The sequence below is a fragment of the Onychomys torridus genome, chromosome 19 (genome assembly GCF_903995425.1).
Source record: "Onychomys torridus chromosome 19, mOncTor1.1, whole genome shotgun sequence".
Classification (NCBI taxonomy): domain Eukaryota; kingdom Metazoa; phylum Chordata; class Mammalia; order Rodentia; family Cricetidae; genus Onychomys; species Onychomys torridus.
The window spans coordinates 50,564,745-50,590,042 of NC_050461.1; the positions used below are offsets into that span (position 1 = coordinate 50,564,745).

Sequence of the window (25,298 nt, forward strand, 5' to 3'; positions counted from 1 at the left end):
GGATGAATTCTCCTTCCAGGCTGATGGTGACACACACTTCCCAACCTTTTAGGTGACTTAGATCATGAGTTCAGTTCTAGGATCTGTGTAAGTCTTAGAAAATGAACACTGTGCACTACAAGCTGAGCCCTTTTAAGCAGCTATCTTTTGACTATAATTGTACCTAACTAAACATCCTAAAACCTGCTAGATAAGTAATTGGTGTAGTTGCTGCGGGACCATGGCTCAGTCTTACTTTTCTGGAAGGCCCATGTGCCTCTGTGGAACAGTGAGCCTGACAGAACACAGAAGAGCTCCCGCTGAGTGGAGGCTGGTGACATCATGGCTGCTGAGAAGGTACGTCTGTTCTCCAGTTCTCAAGTGTGTCTGAAGAGTCCTGCCTGAGCAGCCAGGGCTTTCCTAGCAGCAAGTCAGCAGAAGCTGTGCACTTGGGCTTTTTGTTTTTTTGAGACAAGGTTTCTCTGTAGCTTTGGAGGCTGTCCTGGAACTCACTTGGTAGACAGGCTGGCCTTGAACTCACAGAGATCCACCTACCTCTGCCCCAAGTGCTGGGATTAAAGGCGTGCGCCACCACTGCCTGGCCACTTGGGGGTTTTTAGGTTGTATTTAGGACCAAACCAAACCTGTAAGTGGCATCTAAGGTGAACTCAGGGCTTTTCCTCAGTGGTGGCTACAAGGTGCTCACCACAGGATCTAAACCAAGACTCACACATGCCTTTTTAGAGTCTTAGGGAAAAAGGATTCTTACCCCAGCCCTCGGTGGCAGTACTTCCTTCGGAACTGGAACACGTTCTGAACAACTTTCTCTACCAGCTTGAATGGCTGCTTGATCTTGGGCTGTATCAACGGTGTAAAGTGGACCACTCCTACATCAACCTTCATTGAGAACAAACGTATTACCATATGGCAAAAATGTGGTTCAAATTTTTTCCCCTAGTCCTGAGGATCAAACCCAGGGCTTCCTGCATGCTTGGCAAGCACTCCAGCTCCAACTATGTCCCTTGCCCTAAACAATTTATCTTTGGAAATCATAGGAGCAAGGGCTCTCTAGCGGTTCTCAGGAACTGCTTAGTGTGCCTGTGTTTTCTCTGGACACATAGGCAGCAAAGTTTTGGGTGGCTGCAGAAATCCCATGGGAATGCAACTATGATGCACACTGGTGTCCACTAGACCTGTGCCTGATGGTCACTTCACTTTAAACTGTGGAATTACAAAGCCTTTATAAGCCTATCTGCATAACTGTCAAAGCCAGTAGGCAGGCAGTAGTTGACAGCGGGCATTTTAGCTTTTGGAAACATACAATAAGCTGCAGTAGCAGTTTTGACTGTAGGGCTGGGATCCCCCAGGGACCACTTAGTGCTGAACTCTCCAGAAAGGGATGATTAGGACACCAGCTATTTTGAGTACAGATGCTGATTACTTAGCTGAACTGAATTCATGTGCAAAGTCCACACAGCGAAGAACTTTCAGTAGCAAATTTACGTGCACCAGGAGGCAGAGGCAGGACCGATATGGAAGACTAAAGTTTTAAGATATCACTGCTGGACAGTGTTTAAGATACTACCAGCTGCTGAGACCAGAAGGCTAACTTTTCAGGCATATGTGGTCAAAGAGTTATCTCTGATCTTATTTCAGAAATGGACTCATGCATGAATCATTACTATAACACAGGAAAAATGCAAAGTAAAGATGGGGAGCAGTGGGGTGAGAGCAACCCTGGTGAGCACCCACACACAGATGCCCAGCAGACACTACCAAAGTGGAAGCCTGCAAATGAATAAAGCCCTGGCCTCGGCCCCTGTCACCTTGCTCCAGAGGCCAGGAGAGTACAAGTCAGGCAGCGTGGGCAGTGCTGCTGCTGCTTTTCAAAAGGAAGTAGTCTTGTTCTCCACTCCTGTTCAGGCTATCATTTTCTCTCAGGTTGAACTGTTGCCCAAATTTCTTGTGGCTACATAATTCCTTTAAAATGGAGGGGGGGCACACACTGGTTTGTTTTTAGGTGGGAAGAAAAATAAGGGGCTAAGATGTAAGACCTGGAGAGCAAAGTACATGAAGATAAGCTCAGCCTCAGGTGAAGGGGCTCCCTGGGAACTGCACCGGTGTCTCCCACAGTCTGTCATGCCTTGCTAGCCAGCTGACCCACAGACCCTCCTCTCCTTGAACACAAGCATGATCCCTGTACCTATACCAACTGGATGTAACTGGCAGTAGATCTTTGACCACAGGGATGGTGTGGGTGGACACACAAGATCGTTCTAGACAAAAGTGAAACTGTACACAGGAGGGCCTTTCTACACCTGGGAAGGAGAAGTAGAAGAGAGCTGCTAGGTAAATGGGGGTGGGGATGGGGTGGGGAATAGGAACTTGAGGGAGCGGGTTGCAAGATAGAGGAGGAGAGTAACAGAAGAGACATCTTGATGGAGGGGGCATTTAGGGGTTAGGGAGAAAACTGGTGCCAGGGAAACCTCCAGGAATCCTCAAGGATGACCTCCGCTAAGACTCCTAGCAATAGTGGAGAGGCTGCCTGAACTGGCCATCTACTGTAGTCAGAGTGGTGACTACCCTAATTGTCCAGTAACTGACTGCAGCAGATGCAGAGATCCACAGCCTAGCACTGGGTTGAGCTCCTGGAGTCTGGCTAAGAAAGGGGGGAGGGACTTCATGAGTTGGGGTGGGGTGTGTGTGGGGGAATGACAAGGTCATGATAGGAACACACGCAGACAGCTGACCTGAGCTCCTGGAAGCTCACCGACTCTGGACCAACCCAGGCCCTCTGCATTTATGTGACAGCTGGATAACTTAGTCTGTTTGTAAGGCTCCTAGCAGTGAGATCAGGACTGCCTCTGGCGCTTAGCTGACTTTTGGGAACCTCTTCCCCATGATGGATGATCTTGCCCAGCCTTGATGCAGGTGGAGTTCAATCCTGCCTCCACCTGGTGTGCCTTTGTTCAAGCCCATGGAGATGGAGGAGGAGTGAAGAGGAGTGGATGGGCAGGGGGGTAGGGGCAGGAGGATGGGGGCAAGAGGATGGGGAGGGGAAACTGTGGTCAGTATGTAAAATAAATGAAAAAAGGTAAAAAATCCACTAACTTTAGACCTCTTTGAAGATTATTATGGTGAACAGTTGTTATAACTACTAAATACAATATTAAATGTTCTTAACATTCCCTCCCTCACCTTAACAACCTTTAATAACACTTTCAGCTGTGTTCTTTAAGTTGCTTTCTCAGTTCCTCTTGTTAACATACACTTCCTATAAGACTGTCTCGGGCCTGCACAACACACGCCGAGGAGGTTTAGGGAGACTAGTGAAGAAGGAGCTGTGGACAGAGACTGGGGCTTTTAGAACGGAGGCACTGCTACAGGCAGAGGAGGATGGCTCACTTTTAGGGTACTCCTGGAAGGAAGGAGTAAGGTCCTTAAGCTGGGAAAGGAGAAGTGGCCAAGATTTACCGAAGTGACTACCAAAGAACCATCGACCTCCCACAGCCCTGACACGTCCGTCTTCACCACTCATCTTGATTCTCCAGGTCTGGGAAGGTCCTAGAGCATCTTCTGCACTTCACTGATTATCATTCTGTGAGGCCCTGTGCCCTACATTTGAACCCACTGGCATCCTGCCTCGCCTCTCTCTCTGCCGCCACCTTCAGCCATCCCTCATGTTTTTCACCCGATTCTCCCAAACACAGTCACCTCTAAGAAGTTCTAGTGTAGTCTCAGTGTCAAATCACCTTTCAGCAACAAAACAAGTCAAAACCCAAACAACAACAAAACAGCAGGAGATGAAATGTAGCCTCCGTCCAACCTGGAACTATGAAACAGCGTCAGAACACCGAATGAGGTACAAATGCTGCTAAGATCCAGGGCACACATTTGGGAAAGGATGCTCCCATCTCCTGGCACGTAGCTGCCATGTATAGCAGCATTTGTGGATTTTATAAATTGACTTCATCCTTCCTGCTTAACCTCATCCCTTTGCAATACAGTTAGTGCCTGCTCCATTTAAATAGACTGAAAACGCTACAGAACTATAACATCATCCTATAGAAGCTGGCAGACTTTGAGAGTGAGCATTATTCTGGTCCCAGTGAAGTAGGCATTGTATTATAGCCAAAGGAAAATTCCCATTCACAAACACAATACTACATAGCAGAACTCTAAAACACATTGGCCGAGAGCTCAGTCAGCAAGTGTCCTGCTTTGGGAGGATCACTCCTCTCTCATTCTCTCTGCTCATTCCTGCAAAAGCACTTTTTGAAATTACTAAGTGATGGAGGCCATTTTCTCTAAAACCATATTGGAAGTGTGGCTGGTGACTATGGTAACAGATATAAAGTGCTTTTTACTTATAATTGAACACTTATTTAATACAAAACAACCATTCTTTTTTTTTTTTCTGTTGAATGTCAAATCTGTTGAGTTAGAATAAAACAAAATCAGAAGAAAAAAAGAAATTGAGGAAAGAAAGAAAAAGAAACTCGATATATTTAAAATACTCCAGCTTCATTGTGGTCCATCAGTACTATAGCTGGGTGGGACTGATTGCTTCCCCCACTTGGAAGTTTGCATAGACCTTCTAGTACAATGAAAGCTAGTTCTCACAGGGAGATGGCTTTCAAGTCAGATGCAGCTTGGGTCCTCCAGGTCTTATTTCTGAAGAGCATGGTGTCTTTAGCAGTTAACCTTCAACCTCTGAGAAGCAACCAAGGGCAAAAGCTTTTATTTTTTAGGAGTCCCTAAGATGCTCCTAAATAACATCTTTTGTTTGTTTGTTTTTTTTCGAGACAGGGTTTCTCTGTGTAGTTCTGGTGCCTGTCCTGGATCTCACTCTGTAGACCAGGCTGGCCTCAGAGATCTGCCTGGCTCTTCCTCCTGAGTGCTGGGATTAAAGGCATGTGCCACCACTGCCCAGCTAAATAACATCTTGAAAGGGGTTATCATGCCTGATGCTGAGGTTTTTTGTTAGATGGTCTATGGCTCTTAGGGGGAGCATGATCAAATTAAGTGGGGTAATTTCATTTACACTATACATTGATGTCCAGCATGGCACGATAACCCCAAGGATGCAATAGTGGCACTAACACGTTGGTAACTAACAGCTCTCTACTTGTATGTAAGACCTGCTCAATGCCTAGTACTAGAAACCTATCCAACTACTGGGGCCAGTGACATCATGGTTGTCAGAGAACTACCGCGACTCTACTAAACCAGCATGATTCCTAACAGCATTCTAGATATCCTTACACCCACAGTTAAGTGTAGATCTCACCCTTCATCAGAGAAATTCCCTTCACAGCAAAGACCACCGCCGCAAACCGTAACTGGTCAATATGTAAAGAACTGGGAATCTTGGATAGTGTAGGAATGCCAGGAGACACAATAGCATGCCTGCTGGAACAAGACCTGAAGACGTGTACTTCCAATAGGCATGTTACCATGGTAGGGAAAATGTTATGGCATCCCACCAGTAGATCAAGAACTACAGAACGCCAAGAGCAGGGGAAAACTGGTTATCCAATACCAAGTGGTTAGCCCTGAAATTATATACATAATTATATACATAAACAATGCTTACATGGACTGCGCAGCTTCTGTTTATATAGTTAGGTGTACTCACGTGCATGTGGGCACACACGTGCGTGCATGTGCCCATGCACGGATGTGTAACAGTAACGAAAAGACATGATTTTGAGAGGGAACAAAAAGGGAGAACGTGTAGGAGGAATTAGAGAGAGGAAGGGAAAAGTGGTATATTTTTAGTCAAATAAAGGAGAAAAAGCCCCCTGTGGGGAGCCAATGAAGTCTTGAGTGAATGTGTGTAATTGACATGAACATGGCCATGTCAAGGACCCCAGTGCCTCAGGTCCACAAAGACGACAAAGCCTTCCTCTGGGTCACACTCAGAGGAATGGCAAAGCCTTTTTCAGGTCCAAGTAAGAATGTCATCAACAACTGACCTTTGGCTAAAACCAGTGTGTACAGAAACATAATCAACCACAGCTTCCCCCTCCCCAACAGGACTTCAACCTGAAACTGCTCCCTCCAGAGACCTGTCAATGAGATTAGCTAACTGCCTCCCTTTACATAATAAACCTGTCTCCTTATTAATGTTAATATAGACCGGACGCAAAGGTGGTATATTTTTTAATAGACTGAGGACGACCTTGACTACATTGTACACGTTCACGTTCAATCAGATTTCCTGACCTCATGAACATACCTTCTGAATCTATTCCTACATAGTACACCTGCTGCCATTTACTTAGCTGGGTTTTGTATCTAGTACAGCAGCCTCCCAGAGGTGACGTATTTAAATCCAAGTAATAGCCAGGGCACCGTGCCACCCACATACCCCCCCACTTGGGATTAGTGCTTGATATTAGCTAGGTTAGCATCGATAATCAACACAAAAGTTTTTCTTAGATAAATGAAAACAGATGGAACTACTCTACTCCAAACAGACTTAGTGGAGTTCTAACTACTCTATTCCAAACAGACTTAGTGGAGTTCTAACTACTCTACTCCAAACAGACTTAGTGGAGTTCTAACTACTCTGCCCCAAACAGACTTATTAGCACAAGTGGAGGTTTAGATGTGAACTGTGAAGTGGCTATAGATACACACATACACACACACACACACACACACACACACACTTTCTGAAGTGGTGTTGGAGTGCACGTTGCTTCAGAAGCTGTATTGTACTGAGCCTTGTTTCTATTCCTGCAACTTAGTCCTTTATAACCACAGTTAAGAAAAACCCAGTTAGAGTGAAGTAGCTTATCAGCAAAATATAGGCTCCTTTACCTCATAGGCTGTCTGGAAATTAGATGTTACAGTGCCTTAACCAGTGCATAGTCTCAGCAGTTCAGTTCATAAAAAGTGGATATTATTAAAGATCCCAAACCAAAGAATAGAAATGATTAAATTTTTGAGCATTCAAAAGCAGTTTATAGCTTTACTAATACTTTATATACTGAAAAGCAGTGATGAATTTTTCATCCAACAAATACTTATGAGACCCCACTAGGACCCAGGACCAGAGTGCATCTGGGGAAAGTAAAGGGACAGTTTTGCATATCTTTGAATGCGATCCTGTCAAGTCAGCAGATGGAAACACAACTGGGGAGTTCACGGAGAAGGCCTTAGCTAAGGGAGTATAATCTTTATCTTGAATGGTCTCTGTGGACTTCAAAGACTTCTCTTTAATATCCACATCAGAAGTTGATAATGCCATGCATTACATTCTAAATATGCCCCTCCTTAAGCGTCATTCAGCAGGCTGTCACGACCAAGAGAAGGTCTTTCCATCTACCTCTCATCTGCTGGTTAAAGGGTATCTGCATGTTAACAGGCCCTGGAGTCAAACAAAGCAGGCGCCAAGGGTGGCATCCGGCTGCTTGGTAACAGTAACAGAGTGCTGGTCTTGCTGGTACCTACAGTAAGCTCTACCCCAGCCAACATCCACAGAGATCATCTGCACTTCCGCAAGATCAAGTCTTTCTTAAAGGGCATTACAGCTGAAGAGAATCCGGACAGCAGACTTCTAAGGGAGAAAAACAGTAACCTGCTAAATGCCCAAGTGGGAGAAGGTGAAGCAGATCAACAGAACACTAGGAAGACCCAAACATTCAGAACTGTTTTTCTATGAACTACTTTTAAAGAAACTGCTAACATCTACCATGTCTTAGCACCGGCGTGTTTCTTGTGCCTTTTCTTTGGCTCCCCCCCCCCCCCCGCCCCGTTTTGTCCTCTGCTGGCTTGTTTTATTTTTATTTTCACTTCTATTTTTTGTAGATGCCTGTCTGTATTCTAATGAGAGAAAAAGAAAGGGTGTGGCTTAGGGTGGGTGGGGAAGTGGGAATAATCTGGGAGGAGTCAGGGGAGGGGAAAGCCACAACTGGAACATACTATATGAAAAAAAAAAAAACAAAACAAAACCTATTTTCAAAAAAAAAAAAAGTTTGAAATTTAAAAATCTAATCAAAAGGTTACTTTCTTTCTGCCCAATGGCCATGTAGTTTATAACTTGTAAAATTAAAATTATTAAGAAAAAAACCCTAAAAGGGCCGAATGAAATGCATCTGTACAAATGCTCATGGGCCTGGCTGTCACCTGCCAGGCTTCATTTATCTTTTTGTACAATTTCTTCACATTCTCTGCAGGCTAGCTCACATGGTTCCAAGACTCTCAGGGAAGAGAGAATGTGAGACAGAACACACCTATCTGAGGGTTTATAGACAACATGACAACATTCTACTCAAATACTAACTCAAAATTTTAAAGAAAAATCTCTTCTGAGTGGTTTTTAAAAGCTAACAATTTTTGGAGTCTTAGTTTCACACAAGACAATAAGCAACAGAACAGAAATTAAACTGATAGTCCCACCTATCATTTGCAAAGCACACTCCAGTTAAAAATATTTCAGACAGGATTCTCTGAGGACATAACATTGTATCTTCCAACAGTGATACAAATTCAAAACTAAGTTATAACTATGGCTAAAACCTAACAGGAAAAGAAAAGGCGGCCTTTTGTGAGCACCCAAAGAACCCCTGCTCTGTGCACAGCAGCACAAAAGCACCTCCAGCGTTCAGGTTCCCCAAATCCTGTTGTAACAATCCCCTCCCTTCCCCGTCCGCCTGCCTCTCCTTTCTGAGAGCAGAACCTGGTATTTATCTTCTAGCCCGTCAGCAGTTCTCCCGTCTCATCTCTGAGGCGCTCTTTATTTGCTATTTGTAACTTGTGGGCACTTCACGGGCACTGTTCAGGTCTCAGAACCAGCCTCCCACATGTGGCTTCTCCGCATCAGACACTGAAGACGTCTGGAGTCAACTCCGTGCAGTTAAGACTGTAAGGGCTCCCGGCAAAAGGTACAGAGAGCTTCTAGACTGTTTTGGCAGCTAAGTACAAAACTCAAGAGTATTGCTTCATTTGAATTAGAAGTTACATGTGTTAAGTATTTTTGGAAGAATGAATCTTTTCTGGAAAACTAGCTTTAAATTTTGAAAAAAAAAAAAAAAAAAAACTGACAGACTTCCTTTTGGCAAGCAGTTCATAAACTGGACATTTCTAGGTTTTGTTCTCCATGTGATGTGTTCTGGATATGTGAGTGCTCTCCCTAAAGATTCAAGACTCTCGCTTTGAGGGACTGCCACAGCATTTCCTTGTCACTGCTGTTGTTACTACAATTGCTGAGCTAAGTGTGCCTTGATTCTCCAGCAACCTGAAACCAAGGGAACATGCTATATAAACTTAATGCCTGTGGCTGGAGAGGAAAATCCTAAGGGCAAGAGAGAATGCCAGTGCATTTGTATACCTGGAGCTAGACAGTGACCGTCATTTAGAGAACATGCGCTTCTTTAACTTAATTCTCTATGCACAAGAGGATGTGAAGTCATCTTCTGCAGGAAGCAAGTACTGTGCTAACTAGATACAATGTTTTAGTATGTACTTGCTTGTTTTGCCTGTCTGCAATTTACTGCTGCCAGGACTGGTTAATTATGACAACTGACTGCAGGTCTGCAAGACACCAGGGTGTAAAAAACATTGTTTGATGGAAAGAAAAGGGCTATAATGGAAAAGCTGGATATACTGATCAACATATAAAAATTATCCCGGCAAAGCAAAAGCGAAAGCAAACATCAGGATGATCTTAGGGAGCGTTAACAGTGATCTCAACTGCTGGAAAACTCCTAGGCTGGAAATAGTCTGTGAGACAGTCTCATAGACAGATACTGGAACTCAGCAGCTATTATAAAACTGTACACACATGTGCTTGAACTCAGCAGCTATTATAAAACTGTACACACACATGTGCTTGAACTCAGCAGCTATTATAAAACTGTAGACACATGTGCTTGAACTCAGCAGCTATTGTAAAACTGTACACACATGGCTTGCTCCCCTCACCCCCACCCTCTTAAGCTTTTATCTTTCTGTTTTGGTTATAGCTAGGAACTGTGGAAAACAGAAGAAGCAAAGTGCCAGCAGCAGATGCGTCATCCTAAGACCACCGAGGTTTGTACACATGCTGACTCATATGAATGTAAAATCCCAGAGCCCCCTCCTCTAAAATCATGGGACTGACAAACACAGAACTCAATCCAGGCAGAGGGGGCTCTGATGTCCTAGGACTGGCTTGTACCCACAGCAGGTCTGTGCTTTCCACAGGCCCAGATTAGTGTCACTTGAGGTGTTTAAGAGGAGCCAACATCAGCATCTTGGTGAGAAGGGAAGCCAGACCACTGTCCTATCCACACCCTCCACAGGCCTTGGTTTTCCTGGGGAGGAAAGTTTCCGTCTCTGTGGAGCGCTGCAGAGGCAAACAGAGTAACAGGAAGGATAGAGACGTGGCAGCCCTGCAGAAGATAGCGGCATGGATGCTTCCACCCGAGTACACTGACTTGACAAAATGATGACACTCAGGGTTACAGCTGAGGCTTCCGTCAGCTCTAGGATTCTAAGAAAATTAAGTCAGCCCAAGGAAGGAGAAGAAAAAATCCAAATGTCTCACTTTCTGGAAGGATACTCAAGTTCAGAGAAAGAACATGAAAGCAAGAACCACCTCTAGGCTATTTGGTTTGAAGAGGCCCACAGTGTCATTTGTGAAGTAAGTGCATGCAAAAGTCGTAATAGTCACTGCAGTGTATCATTAAAACTTAGTTCAGAAAGACAAAAAGTAAAAAATAAACAAAGCCAATATTGCAGCATTCCAGAGGGCATCATATTGCTCTCAAAGCAGTGAGTCCTATCAGATGGCGTGTGTAATGGTGGGACAGGAGTACCAACACGGAATGAGGAAGCTGTTTCGTGTTTTACAGCCAGCCACAGGGAAAAACAAGGGGCGGGGAGCTAGTTTACCTACAGCTAACAATGTGGCTATTCTCGGCCTGTGTTTCTGAATCATTCAGGGGAGTCAGTTTCACAGTTGAACACTTGTAGATTATAACTGGGAAGGATTCTGGTTGCAAGTAGAAAGGATAGTACCAGGCACATACGCTAAATGAATGCTAACCTAGGTAAGGACTGGGCAGGACTCTAAATTCCTTCAACAATATCCTAGGTCACACATTGTGTGTGCTGAATGAAGATTTAATTCACACCATTTTTCAGTTCTTAACTTTTCCTGTATCTATAAATTATTTGGAGGAGGCAGACTTAAGCTTTTTATTGTTTCTGGATTATTCTCATTAAAATCAAAGTTATTTAAAGTGATCCATAATGCTAATAAGGGTCTGTATCAGACACTACAGCAACAATTTGAAGTTTCTCAACTGCCTAACAAGGTATATGCCCACTTCACAGACATATTCAGTATACTTAGGGTCTTATGTCGATAACTCTACGTATGCCACGAATCCAGCACTGCTCATGAGGCTCAGCTCAGTAGAATGCTATTCCCCAGGCCTACTAGGAACCTTTCTCTGAGATGGCAGCATCCTCATTCACTGTGTATGCCTGTGTGTGCATGTGTGTGTATACATGCATCATGGAGACAAGGGTGCTATTCAGGTGTGTTTTGGCTCCTGTGTGAAGCCTTTGTTTACTTATTCTTTTTCCTCCACCAATTCCGATTCTGTTTCTTTCCCTAGCTTTTGTTATCAGGTTCTCAACTGCACAGACTAGCTACTGACCTGACCACGCACCACAATTAGCCATTGGGATCTCCTAGGAGAACAGAAGTGAAGAGGAACATCATGGCCTCGGTGGGTCTCCAGCTCCTTGCTTTCATCCTGGCCTTATCTGGGGTCTCTGGAGTCCTCACTGCCACTCTGCTGCCCACCTGGAAGGTTACTGCAGCTCTAGGCTCCAGCATTGTAACTACGATTGTACAGGTGCACGGGCTGTGGATGGACTGCACGTGGTACAGCACTGGGATGTTCAGCTGTATTCTGAAATACTCCATCCTGTCTCTACCCATCCATGTGCAGACCGCCAGGGTTGCCATGGTCCTGGCCTGTGTTCTGTCTGCTCTGGGGATTTGTACTTCTGTAGTAGGAATGGAATGCACCCACTTAGGAGGCGACACACACACCAAGAGTCAAACTGCTTTTGCTGGAGGAGTCTGCTTCATGACTGCAGGGATCTCTAGCTTAATCCCAACAGTGTGGTACACCAAGGAAATCATAGACAACTTTCTAGATCTGACCGTGCCAAAAAGCAACAAATATGAACCTGGAGGAGCCGTCTACATCGGGTTTATTTCGGCAATGCTACTGCTTATCTCTGGAGTTATTTTCTGCGCTTCTTACATAAAAAAGAACCCGGAACCATGGATCTACCATCCCAAGCAGCAACATACTTCTACCTGGCAGCCAGAGAAGAGGTTAGCATACAACCTGAAGAATTACGTGTAAAGAGCTGTGCAATGAACATGCAGTGAGGCTTCTGGGACCTGCTAAAACTTTATCAGAATGAAGAAAACAAAAAAAACTCTTATGCTTAACTTCATTTACAAAGAGTACAAAATATTAAAAAAATTGTGAGGTAGTTTAAAATGCCAACAAACTACCATCTACAATTATATCTGTCTTGAATTTCTTTATTTTCCTATTATTGCACTCATGTTTTATTTAAAAGTATATAATTGAAAGAGGCCTGACTATATTAATAAGGTGGTGGGTGACAGCATTAATTTATTTTTAAAGATAGTTTTTAGATTAGTTTTTCGTAGTTACAAAGTATAAAAAGTACCTTCTCTTGGTGTTGATCAAGAATATTGCCCTCTGGTGGGCAATGCCTGAGTAGCCTGCATCTATTTTAAAGCCACAGAATGTGGAGGAGACTAGGAACAGGGGACCAGAACTCACGCAGCTGTTGCCACCCCAAGCCCCAGCTTCCACTCTAATTTTTATGTGTTACAGTATTATAATATATAGAAACCAAGCTTAGGTAGAGTGAACGAACTGGTAGACGCTACTGCAGCACACAAAAGCCAGTGTAAGCATAAACTAAAACATGGTACAGCCAACTGATAAGAGCTCCGCTTGCTTTAAATTACCCAAGGCCTGCCCTCTCTTCTGCACCCAGAAAACTGATAAGTTCATTTCTCCAATTTCTTAGATTTACCCCCTCCAATGAATCTCAGTGTGCACTATTTGACTCGGTTACTACTTTATTTCCCTTTGAGACAGGGTATTAGATAAGGCAGACTGCCTCCTGCGTGCTTAGAGACATGTTCTACTACGCTCTGCTTAGTCAGTTTGAAGTTGTACTTTTCCCTCCAATTTTAGTCAAGTTAACAAAAACACTGTTGTTCTCTTATAAATGAGTGTCTTCATTTATGAGAAGTAAAATACCTTTTAAAGTATAAAGAATGTTTTAAAAATGCTTATAAATTATGACATGTAATTAAAATATTCTAACAAAAATTTGGACTTTTCATAGATGCAAAGGAACACTAGAAACAAAGTTTTCTAGTAATATCCTTGCTAATTTATGCTAACTGATTGCTTATAATACAACTGCTAAAGGAAAAAAAGACCGTGCATTAATGACTTAGGAACTAGAAAGATGTTTATGTGAATAAATAATTTGCACTTGTGTATACAGAAAAGAGGTTAAAATATTTGAATTCCACTTACTTAGAAGATCTTCATGCTCTGCAATAGTCATGTTGTAATAAACTGTTGCAGATAAGTTTGAGACCTGAGAGGTCATGTCCTATGACGTATCTTCAGTGGAACAAATACAACAATTCACACTCATATACGTAAACACTTACGTCTGGTTTGGGAACAAAGGCTTTTCCGGGAATTGTAAAGAGGTGTTCAACACTGCAGAGGTACTGGGCCATAATGGAAAGGCGGCTGCGCTGTTGGCTTCCTGTAGTAGCTACAAGTCTCTACAGAAGGCCAAAAGTAAGTTTTAGCAAATAGTTAATCCCATCATTTGACTCTCATTTTTAAAGACAAATTATATATGTATTATTACACACACACACACACACACACACACACACACACACACTCACTCACACACTCTTCCATGCTATTTGACATAAACCATGTAGACTTAGGGAACAAACATCGTTAGATGGGATATGCTGTAGAAATGTCAACTGTATCATGTATAAGCACTGAAAAAAAAAATCACATAAACTTCTCTACTAGTGACTGTTGGAGATTTTCAAGCTACTGTTATATTCTACAACAGAAAGATGTAAAACAAACATTTTATAAAGAAATTAGAAATTAAGAAGAACTATAAAGGTGGTTTTAAAAGTACTTCCTTAAGTTTAATAAGACCTTGAAGATTCAAGAACCTTTGAAACACAGACGGATGGTTCTTGATAATTTATGCAAAAATTAGGACTTTTCCTCTTAACCACACACTCATTTTTGAATTTAACTAAGCACGTAACAAATTGATAAATAAAATGCAATTTGCATGAAAATCCCAAGCAGATTTTTAAACAGAACTTCAGTTTCATATATAACATATATAAAATTAAACCTCAGATAAAAATTATATAGTATCAAGAATGGCTAAGACACTCCTAAATATTATCAACAATGCTCATGGGAAACTTACCCTACCTGATATTAAAATTAAGGCAGTATTGCTACAAACACAAAAAGACCATTAGGACAAAAGACTTAGACACGGACCCAAGCCTGTGTGGGCATCTGATACATGAGAAATGTGACTCTCCTAGCAAAGGATAAGGACAGACCATTCATTAAATGGCATAGGTGTAATTAAGCATTTACAGGAGAAAAGAAATTGTAACTGAATTAATGATAAATGAAAAACAAAATTTAAGTCTTTTTCAAGTAATATCTATGACCCTAAAGTGGAGAAGAATGTTTTAAAAATGCAAAAGCAGAAGCTACGAAAGATAGATATTTTTCTGTGAAAAATTTTCAATCAAACCCTATCAAGATATATCATAGATTAAGAATATACTTAGAGGGCCGAAGCATTAGTGTTCACAATAGGAGAGATGCCTACACACTAGGCATTAACAACCATAAGATAAACAACAACCATAAGATATGACAAGGCAAATCATAGCAGGTCAAACAAATGAATTATAATCATTAACTAAGTTATACTTATAAAAAAGCAGAGATGTGCAAATTAAAACCACAACAATCCATAATTTTACACTCAAAAGAAATACTATAAAAAACTAGTCAAGGATAGAAAGAATTAGAAGCTAGTTCTGTGCATGGCAGTGTGAGTGGAAAAGGCAGACTGGTATAGCAGCTGGGCGGTGGTAGTGCACGCCTTTAATCCCAGCACTCGAGAGGCAGAGCTAGGCGAATCTCTGTGAGTTCAAGGCCAGCCTGGTCTACAGAGCGAGATCCAAGACAGGCACCAAAACTACAGAGAAACCCTGTCTCGAAAAACCAAAAAAAAAAAAAAAAAAAAAAAAAAAAGAAAAAAAAAGAAAAAGAAATTGGTATATAAGTATGCCAGACAATAAGTTATCAATAAAAGCTGAAGTTTTACAGCATATTACTCACACAAGAGAAGATATAGTCCACTGTAGCATTATATACATTCTATATTCAAGTAATGGAAAATTATAATTTCACCAATAGGTAAAAAGCTAATAATTTTGCCACCGCATATGAAATAACTGTTAAAATGAGTAACAGGGATTACTGGCATAGGCTACATTCCTCAATAGAGTATAAATTTTTTAAAGTAGCAAAACCAAGTATGATAATCTTAGGATCTTAGGATTTCTGTGTGTGCCTACATATACACTTCAATACAGATAGGCAATGTATGAGAATGCCAACTACCACTTTTAACAGAGTTCAAAATGTAGGAAAGAGGGCTTCTAACATATAAATATAGCATTTGATATTTTGGTAAAGATAGTGGAAAATATGATAAAATGGGCAAGACTGAGAGCAGTAGGTTCAAAGATCACTCATCTTTCTAAAACACAGGTTCTTGAGCTTTGGGGCTGTCCCCAAACTCTAGTGAGCTGTTTAGGATCAATGTCACAAACTCTAGGAGAGACACCCGAAGCCAGGCTACAGCAGGACGTCCACACTAGGCCATCGTTGGTGCTTTCAGAGCAGGTGCTCTTGGATTGTCTCCCTATTTCACTGACATCAACTAATCTAATAGCTTTTTCCATTGCTGCTCCCAACCTGTCCTAGGCATGAAAAAAATACAGAATTTGGTTTCTTAAAACTTTACCTTAAGTGAGACTAAAACAGACTTTGGGGTGCTGGAGAGATGGTTCAGTGGTTAAAAGCACTTGCTGCTCTTATAGAGGACCCAGGTTTGATTCCAGCATCCACATGGTAGCTCACAACCACCTGTAACTCCAGTATCAAGAGATTCAGTGGGGGCCTGGGCACTCAGCATGAATGTGGTACATGTACATATATACAGGCAAACCATTTATACACATAAAATCACGTTGCTCCTCAGAGTAGTATAAAAGCAAGAGATGTATATATTCTCAAATAAATCCTCCTGCCTTAGTCCCCTAAGTGCCTGGATTACAGCACGATCCACTGTGCCCAGTGATAAAAGCAGATCTTTAAAAATAAAATCCAGCAAGAATATAACCACTGAATTTAAAAATTAACCCAAAGAATTGGCTATCATGGATTTCCTTCCTAAGGGCGCAGCTAATACGTTACTTTACATTTAGAAGATGTGTTTCCAATGATGAATTCAAAAGAATTTAAAAATCACTTTAAAAATAAACCTGAAAAGGGTGGAATTATTCTGATTAGACTTCAAGCACGGTTAACTGTATTTCGCTCTGAGCACGAAGCACTTTGTACAGCCAGAGAGGGGTGTTCTAATCCAGACTCCAGATCGATTCAATCTCCATAGAAAATATGCCAGATTAAGGAGATGAAAATGTGACCCTTAGATTTTAATTTAGAATAAAGAACTGCTAATCTATTGAGCAAAAAATAAAGTCACAATCCAGTAGGCCTGCAAAGACTTTACACTCAAAGCTACCCTGAGAAGTTAATGGCCTAATGACCATTTAAACATGTATTGCCATTTTTGTTTAGACATAGCATAGGTAAAGCTCTGAACACAAAAGTCCTTCAGTAGATAATAATTTCTAACAATAAAAGGCCTGGACACCAAATGAATTAATTTTTCAGTAAAAGGACACCCCTAAGCCTTGAGTTTTAAAAGTCACTAGTGATGAGAAAACAAGGCATGGAAGAGTTCCCAAGAACAGTATTTCCTTTACTTGTATTTCTTTCCTTTACTTCTGTCTTTTGCTGTTATTCATCTACAATATCGTAAGTAAAAACTGTACTTCAGAAGTTAGTCTCGGACCAGGGACAATGAACATTATGTCATTAATAGAGTGGTGACATTTTCCCTACTAGGATGTAACTAGGACCAGCCAATGTCTCCTGGAAATAGAAGAAGACAGAGAGGCTGATGTCGGACCTATTTAAAAACCCACAGGCCAGCAAAATGGAGAACTTGAATCTCATGACTCTACCAGAAAACAGATGACAGGTGTACAAGTTCAAGTGCTGTACAACCTGTGGAAGACAATAAAAGACACTCCAAGACAGTTCAACTACAGAGAGTTTAGAAGAAATTTGTTAAGCAATTTACTGCCACACAGTATGACTCCATTTTCTGAGCTGAAATGCCACTTACATGCCCTTTAATGTGTCCAGGCTGAATCCTTACATCCTATAATCCCAGAGAAAAGAATAAGAGATGGGCACCTATTTGATTCTGTTCTGTGGCTAAAATATAGAATATTACATGCAGGGTTGTGTTTCACAGCAAACAGGATGTGTAAGACAATACTGCTGCCCGGTCTTCCCATGAAACTTTCACCTGCAAAAATGAAAGTCAGTCAAAAGGACCAGTTGTTACCCACACTTCTAATGCATTCCATAAATTATAGAGTTGCTCCCAATTCAATATGCATGTAAAAGTTTACCTAAAATAAACCTTTGTTGACGAAAAATAATTGCCTATGGTGAAGTCGAAACAATACTATCATTACAAACCACAGCTGCCAGCTGAGTCACTGAAAACATGACTCCACTACCTAAGGCTCTGCTCCTCCGCTCTTTCCTCAAAGAATTGAGAGAGCTCACTGCTTTCAATCTACTGTGTTGTACCAGCACGAAATAGCGAATACTCGCAGCAGCAGCAGCAGCAGCAGCAGCAGGACAGGACTCTGCCAGTGTGCTGCAATCCAACTCTACCCCTAACAGTGCCTTTCCCCACTTCAGTCCTGTCTGGATTGTATACTCCATGTTGTTAGCAGTTCACTCTTAAACTTCCTCAAACGGTGTGACTATCCCTTCAATACATGCAAACACGACACGCATTTGGTCAAATTAATCTGTCTTACCTGATCTGACCTGACCTGAGGGTTCTTCCTGAGGACTTCCCTGTGTCCCACAGAGCCTGCTGCTCCTGGGACATCTCATCATTTTCCTGATGTCTCTAATCAGAGCAATGTTTTCTGCAGAGTACTACTGATAAGAGACTTCTGAAGGGCAATGGTATAAATGGGGCTGAGATAGATATACTAACAATAGTGAAATAGGTCTTTTACTATATACAAAAGTCAATCTCAAGTGGATTATGGACAGAAAAGTGAAAAGAAAGATACCTTCATGATCAAGACATAAATGATTTCTTCAGTAAGAAACAACCATAAATTAAAAATTAAGACTGTCTGATCTTCAAGAAAGAAGATCAGTGGGAAGGTGCAGAACCATGGGCGGATAATGGGGCATGTCTGTGTGGGAACAGAATCAAAGTATATTATATACATCTGTGAAAGTGTCATCATAAAGCTGATTATTTTGTATAATTAATATATTTTGGTAAAAAAGTTAAGGAAAAAGAAATGTCTCGTTCTCAAGATCCTGTAAAAAGACCACGACAATATAAGCATAGAGAAAGGAAATCTGCAGTCCACTGTACTAGTACAGAGAATATGTAATAACTGCGCACTAGCAAACAGAAGATAACCCACAGAAAGATTACCAAGGGTAAGCAGTTCAACGTAAAACACCCAAGTGACCCCAAGACGCCATGGTGCCCCATTTCATTAAAACTCAGCAAAGACAAAAAATAGTACAACACACCGTCATCCCTAGATTAATAAAAAAAGAATGTATAAGTCTATTAATGTCCAGGGCGGGAAAAATATGGAGCAAAATGAACTCATGCACACACTGCTGGTAGGACTATACAGGCCTGATGCCTTCAGAAAACAGTTAAGCACTGCCTAAGAGGAGTGAAGCTTCTGGGCACCTATCTCGTTCGAACTTGCCCTTGTGCCCAAGAACTTTCACGATGGTTTTGTTCACAATAGCACAGCACTGAAATAAACCCTGGGACAGACTGAGTGAAAGAGTGGGCAAGACACAGAGCTGTGGAAGTAAGGGTTAACGATGAGCACATGTGTGAATCCCAGGTTGTTTACAATAGACACACACATATTGAATGACTCCCCTTAAGTGAAGCTTAAGAGTGGACAGACCTAAAGTATATCACACACATGGATACAAATCTGCTTATCAAGGCTAGGGAAGGGAACAGTCCAAAACTCAGTTCTGATTACCTTGGTAATGGGGGGCAGAAAGGAGATGCAATCGAGTGAGGTGAGGGTGTAAGTGCAGATCCTCACCTCAGGCTCGCCCTTGCTGTCATATCTTGCAAGCTGCCCTTGTCCACCCTGGAGGTTCACTTTGTAAACTCAGAATACTCAGGCCATAGGAAGGCAGGCTCAGCAGGCATTAACTGAGGTAGGTGGATAGGGGTGTGTGTGTGTGTGTGTGTGTGTGTGTGTGCGCGCGCGCGCACACGCGCATGTGTGTGTGGTGGGTAGTAGGGTGAGGGTGGGGAGATCAAGTGCCAATCTATATATTTGTTAATGAGATTCTCTTCAATGACAAATTTACCATATTATCTTTTAACTGTCACCCTAAGGATTGCAGAGGATCAATTTTAAGAGAGCACAGACCACTCTTGACATCTGGATGTTCCTGGGCTAAGTATTAACTTAGAAAACACGGCCAATGATAAACACATAGTATTTGGTTTGGAAATTTGATCATACAATGAAGTATCTAGACCAAGTAAGACTTACCTCAGCCACTTCTTTTTGAAATGTTAACGTCATCTTAGTTCTGCCATACACGAAAGGTCCATCTTTAAGAGAAACGTTTTCAAGCCACTTGATAATCAGAGGAGTTGAAACACTAAAAGGCAGATTTCCAATAATATGTACATTTGGAGGATCTGGTTGCCGGGAGAAGACAATTTGGAATGAATACATGAATATATTCTGAATATGATCTTAATAGTTTAATTTACATTTAATTATGAGGATCAAATAAAGGCATATGAAAGATATAATTCAGTATTTTTCAGTTCTCTTAAAATGCATTTTTTTCACAATTAGCTTTGTATTTATTGAGAAAAAGGTATTTTGACTAATTTTCTTAAGACACAATGAGATTAAAGTGCCCATGAGGTTGCCAGATCATCAGAGGCCCAGGAGGGTGATACAAGCTGCGTCTAAAATTTGAATGCTTGAAATATTTAGGTGGAAACAAAACCAAAGAAATAGAGAAATCCAAGCAAATCCTTAGCAAGAGAAGATGCCAAAAAGAGTCTCAGAATCAAACAAACAGGAAGTGGGTTAGAAAACAAAACCAAAACCCAAACCCTCAAAGCACTGGCAAAGAACAGTTTCCAAATGCCGAGAATGGTGGAGCCCGATAAGCAGGGAAGCCGATGCACAGAAGTCGTGAACGTGATACATGACACCAGATGGATTTGCCAGATGATGACTGGTCCTAGCATGGCTGGGTCAGTGACAGAACTGCAGGCTCTGTGCTGTGAGGTCAGTGACTATAAACACAAGCTACTCCGGAGGAGCCTGACCCTGGGGAGGCCAGACACACAGGAGCGGATAGGTCTGCTAAACCCCTTCTTCCACTTATTCTGAGAGTTCCTTTTAGCAATCCATATGCCCTATATCATCTGTATTTCCCAAGAGCTGAACACTGCTAGTACCCAGTAAACATCTGTCTTTAAAGGAAGAGTGCCTTGGCTGGTCAGAGTCATTACTGTGAAGGCAAAGGAAAGAAAGATAAAGGTCTGTGGGTGGCCTGGTTTACAACATTTGAAAAATAGGTAATAATACTTGGTATAGCATCATAAAAATATAAAGTATATTTGCATAGAAACTACAACTTGAAGATTAGAAACAAGGAAATTAGAATCAGGGAAAACTCAACCAGGTATGGTAGTGCACACCTGTAATGCCAGCAGTTGTGAGGCTAAGGCAAGAGGGTTCTCAAGTTCAAGATCAGCCTGGGCTACAGCATGAGACGCTGTCTTAAGGAAAAAAAAAATCAGAAAAAATAACCCTATTTTGTAAAAAAGGATAAAAGCAGAAAAAAATTACAATGTACATTATTTAATTCTGTTCAGGTAATATTAATAGAAAAATATAAAAGCAAGCACTTTATTAGGTGATAGGTGATAACTGAAACAAATATCTGTTATATGAACGACCAAAACAAAAACAGAGTCAGACAGACACACATCCACCTGCCACTGCCACCAAAACAAACAACGGACAAACAACCCCAAACCAAGACACTTACCATCTTCCCACTGTCTTCGAACGTTGTCTGGAAAGGCCTTTTCTATCTTATATGTCAGCACATCTCCATGAACAATCCTCAGCTTTCCAGGTGCTGCATCAGAAAGCATCTAGTTTACAAGAGGTCAATAAAATGAGCTCATAGACTTCAGGGCAGCAAAACTCAAAATCTTAGACCTGCACAGCATTTCATAAGTGGGAAAAGCAAACACTAGATGTGATCACTGATGAAACCATTGTGTGTCTACTTAACACAACGAGGGTTAGGTAAAGCAGCAAAGACTAGAGTGACATGTTAGGATTTAAAACAGCATATCAGTCTAATTTGATGGTCAGAATGACTTGCGGTGCTGCTTGGTAAGAGTGAACATACTGAGGATTAAGAGTAAAGTGTATGAAAATGAGCTAATTCAACTAAGCCTATGTATATTCAATGTACACAAAAGATTCTGCACATAAACAAAACTTTTCATGCAATCTGAGTAAATTCAAACTAAGTAGGAAGTCCCTTGCCTGGCATTCTGAGATACTCCTTGACCTGAATCACAGTCACTATACCCTGAGAACAAGCCTCCATATTTTCACAACAGTTACCTCTCAGCCCATTTCTACTCCCAAGAACCTGTTTCTTTTCTCCTTCAGTCTTTCTTAGCACAAAAGACAACAGTAAGGACTTGGGGCTTGGCTCAGTGACAGAACACTTGTCAGAATATGCAGATCTGTGGGTTCCACCCTAGCCTCACCAAACCCAACAACAGAACCTTGTTCCTTAGTAGCCTTAAACTTTTTCTCCTTAATTTCAGTCCTTAGCATCATATACTAAAAGCTGGCCCTTAGCTTAAATGAGCCCCAAAGATGGGCCAAACTGGGTGTCAAGTCCCCCTGCATCTAATACAAAACTTACTTCTTGATATCCTTGGTCAAATAAAAGCCATGCAGCAAGAGACAACCTCTCTTCCACTGTCTGACTCCTTTACCGGCCTTTGGGATCCTACCCCTCATATGGTTCACCTTGCCAAGCCTTAACACATGGGGAGGTACTTAGTCTCCCTGCAACTTGATGTGCCATGTTTTGTTGATACTCATGAGACCTTCCCTTTCCTGAACAAAAATGGAGGAGTGAGTTAGGGGTGGGAACAGGAGGGTGGGTTGGGGGAGGGACTGGGAGGAGAGGAAAGAGGGGAAATTGCGGCCAGTGTGTAAAATCAATTTACTAAAAACAAACAAACAAAGAAACCACGCAGTCCCTGAGCTTACCATGCTTAAAATGCAGGACTGACTGCTTTTGGGTGAGAAGCGCCACTGCTGAGGCGGACAGCATGAAAAGGGGCAGTGACCCTTTCCCACACTGCACACTGTCTCAGTCACTCAGTCCCTGAGATCTGAGAAACGGCACTGGGCTATGTAGGGATGCTATGTAGGTTCCTGGAGAATCCCGCCTCTTTGCCCTTGTTCCCCTCATGTCATTGAAGCCGACCCCCCACCCCCACCCCCACCTCAACACTTTCCTTTGGTCCATTTCAAGCAACTAACAGGAAGGCTGAAACTAACACGGAAGCCAGCAGGAGACTGCAGCAAGGCCCATGGCTTGCTGACCCATTTCCCCTCTGTATCCCGTGCCAGAGAGGAGACCCACAGCTTCCAGCCCTGCTTACTCTGAGGTGCCCACAGTTCCGGACCCCACTTGTAGCATGCTACGACAGCCCCCCACACACAGGTTTCTTCCTCTTTAACAGCTGTGCTGCTCAGGGAAGATCTGTTTCCTGCCTACTTCGTAGTGTCCGCAGTGACAGCACCGCACAGCAGGTGTGTAACGGGCATTCAATAAGCAAATGAGCGGACGACTACAGAGCATTCACGAAAATGCAGACTACTGCGGAAGCTGGTTCTCCAAATTTGTGGGGTAGAAGAGATTGCAAAGATTTACCTCAGTCATAGATGAGCCAAGATTATACAAATAGTAGTTTCAAGTACATAGCCTGTTTTAGTAAGAGGGTGGACATTTTAAATTTAGGATCAGTTAATTTGATATGGTTAGTCACGGTTATTGATCAAAAATATCTGCATACCTCTGGCGTTCATATACTTTAGGATTATTTTAAGCTACCATGGTTTGATAAAATTTAATTCAATCAGTTTCAGATAATATGTCTTAGAAAACTGTAATTTCAAGATACTTAAAAACTGAGAGAATTCTTATGGGATATTCGATAACTGTATAAACAGTGAATTTAATGATAACACTTACCAATAATAGAGAAGGCTAAGTTTTTTTCTGCTTGACATAATTAAAACAAAACAAATTAGCATATCAAAAAACAAAGAGGCAGAACTAAAAGCTTCTGTTACACAAGGATGTCAATATATAGAAAGTAATTAAGTAATTAGTAATTAGAACTAAAGCAAAACAATGTAAACGTGCTTCTTTGGTATTAATTACCATGCTCTGATAGCCGTGTCTGAAATGTTATTTTTTCTGTACTCTCACATACACAACTGCACACTAAGAACTGACAAAACAGCAATCTACTTCCCTTTCCTGTGCAAAGTTGCATTTCTACTGTTTCTTTTGGACTCCACTCGGGTTTAACACTCGGTCTAGGCAAACCAAATCCATCTTGGAGAAGGCTGGTTCCTCCTCAACAACTGTGCGGCCTCAGCTTCCCTTAGCCAACTCCTCATGGCCGAAGGAATGAGCTGAGTATGAGGTGTTTGGGGGGGGGGTGCCAAGCCAAGTGAACTGGCATTATCATTATAGAAAACACTATTTTAAACACTTAAAATGACACTCAGCAACAACACATACAGATTCCCTACCCAACCAAAGATAATGGAAAAATCAGATCATGCTGTGTGGGGTGGGAAAAAGCACTATTACCCTTCCAGAATGGCCCTAAGCATTACACGTCAAAATCTGGAGATGTAACAGCATGATTGATGGGCTCAGAGCACAGCCCACCATGCTAAGGTGAGTATTTGTACTGCCACTCTCAAGCTGTTCTACGATTTTAATGTTAGTTTTAAATACAGTCTTCCAAAATGGAATGTGAAATGGCTTTGAGTAAAAGATGTTCACTAAGTCTTAAAAAAGTAGAGAACCAAGTCATAAAAAGGAGAAACACACATGTAAAAATGACTTCTGCTAACATAACAGAACTGTTAGCTCCTGGCTTGCACAATGGCATATAAAATTCTTACAGTGTCAGAAGTAATTATTCCAAGCCCCCAAGAGAGAAAATGTTTCTTCCTGTGTTAGGGTTTGTAAAAGGCACATGGAACAATGACATGGTCTTTAATAAAGGTCAGATAACACATGCAGAAGCATCCTTTCCTCTAACACCAAGCATTCTGCAGGGGGTATAACTGCGCTTGACTTAGGTGGCTTTTTGGCAACTTAATTTGATGAAGAAAAGAACTAAAGCATTTCTTGGAACTTGAGCAAAAATTCAAATTTCTTTGAGAACAAGAAGAGCTGTATCAAATAGCTATTCGGTGTTTCATGCCGTTTTCTCACAGTAAGGGGCTCACAGCAGCCAATACTGTATGAACTAAGCATTAACTACCTTCTTCCTTATTTGTCATATAGTAGAGACCAAATACTGCTCAAATAAATACCAGCAGAAGAGCTAGGCAAACCCTCTAAAGCAAATCTGAGAAGAATCATATAATATGGTATATGATAAATAGAAAG

The 25,298-nt window shown here is 41.7% G+C and overlaps 2 protein-coding genes across 2 annotated transcripts in view; one reads left to right on the forward strand and one right to left on the reverse strand.

The window, feature by feature from the left end:
• The window catches only part of Tfb1m (transcription factor B1, mitochondrial), a 36,136-nt gene that overhangs the window by 863 nt on the left and 9,975 nt on the right, over window positions 1–25,298 (reverse strand). The window contains exons 3-6 of the mRNA XM_036169285.1: window positions 21,609–21,717; window positions 20,081–20,232; window positions 13,727–13,846; window positions 749–876 (exon numbers count right to left, since the gene is read on the reverse strand). Of these exons, the coding sequence (XP_036025178.1) occupies window positions 749–876; window positions 13,727–13,846; window positions 20,081–20,232; window positions 21,609–21,717 (509 nt within the window). The remainder of the gene's footprint in view (window positions 1–748; window positions 877–13,726; window positions 13,847–20,080; window positions 20,233–21,608; window positions 21,718–25,298) is intronic.
• Window positions 11,700–12,368, forward strand: Cldn20 (claudin 20). Its single transcript, XM_036169286.1, has one exon. The coding sequence runs from the start codon at window positions 11,700–11,702 to the stop codon at window positions 12,357–12,359; it is 660 nt and encodes a 219-aa protein (XP_036025179.1). The 3' UTR covers window positions 12,360–12,368.

What these genes read in the sequence shown, in the direction of transcription:
- Cldn20 (XM_036169286.1), top strand. Translation starts at nt 11,700, where the DNA reads ATGGCCTCGGTGGGTCTCCAGCTCCTTGCTTTCATCCTGGCCTTATCT.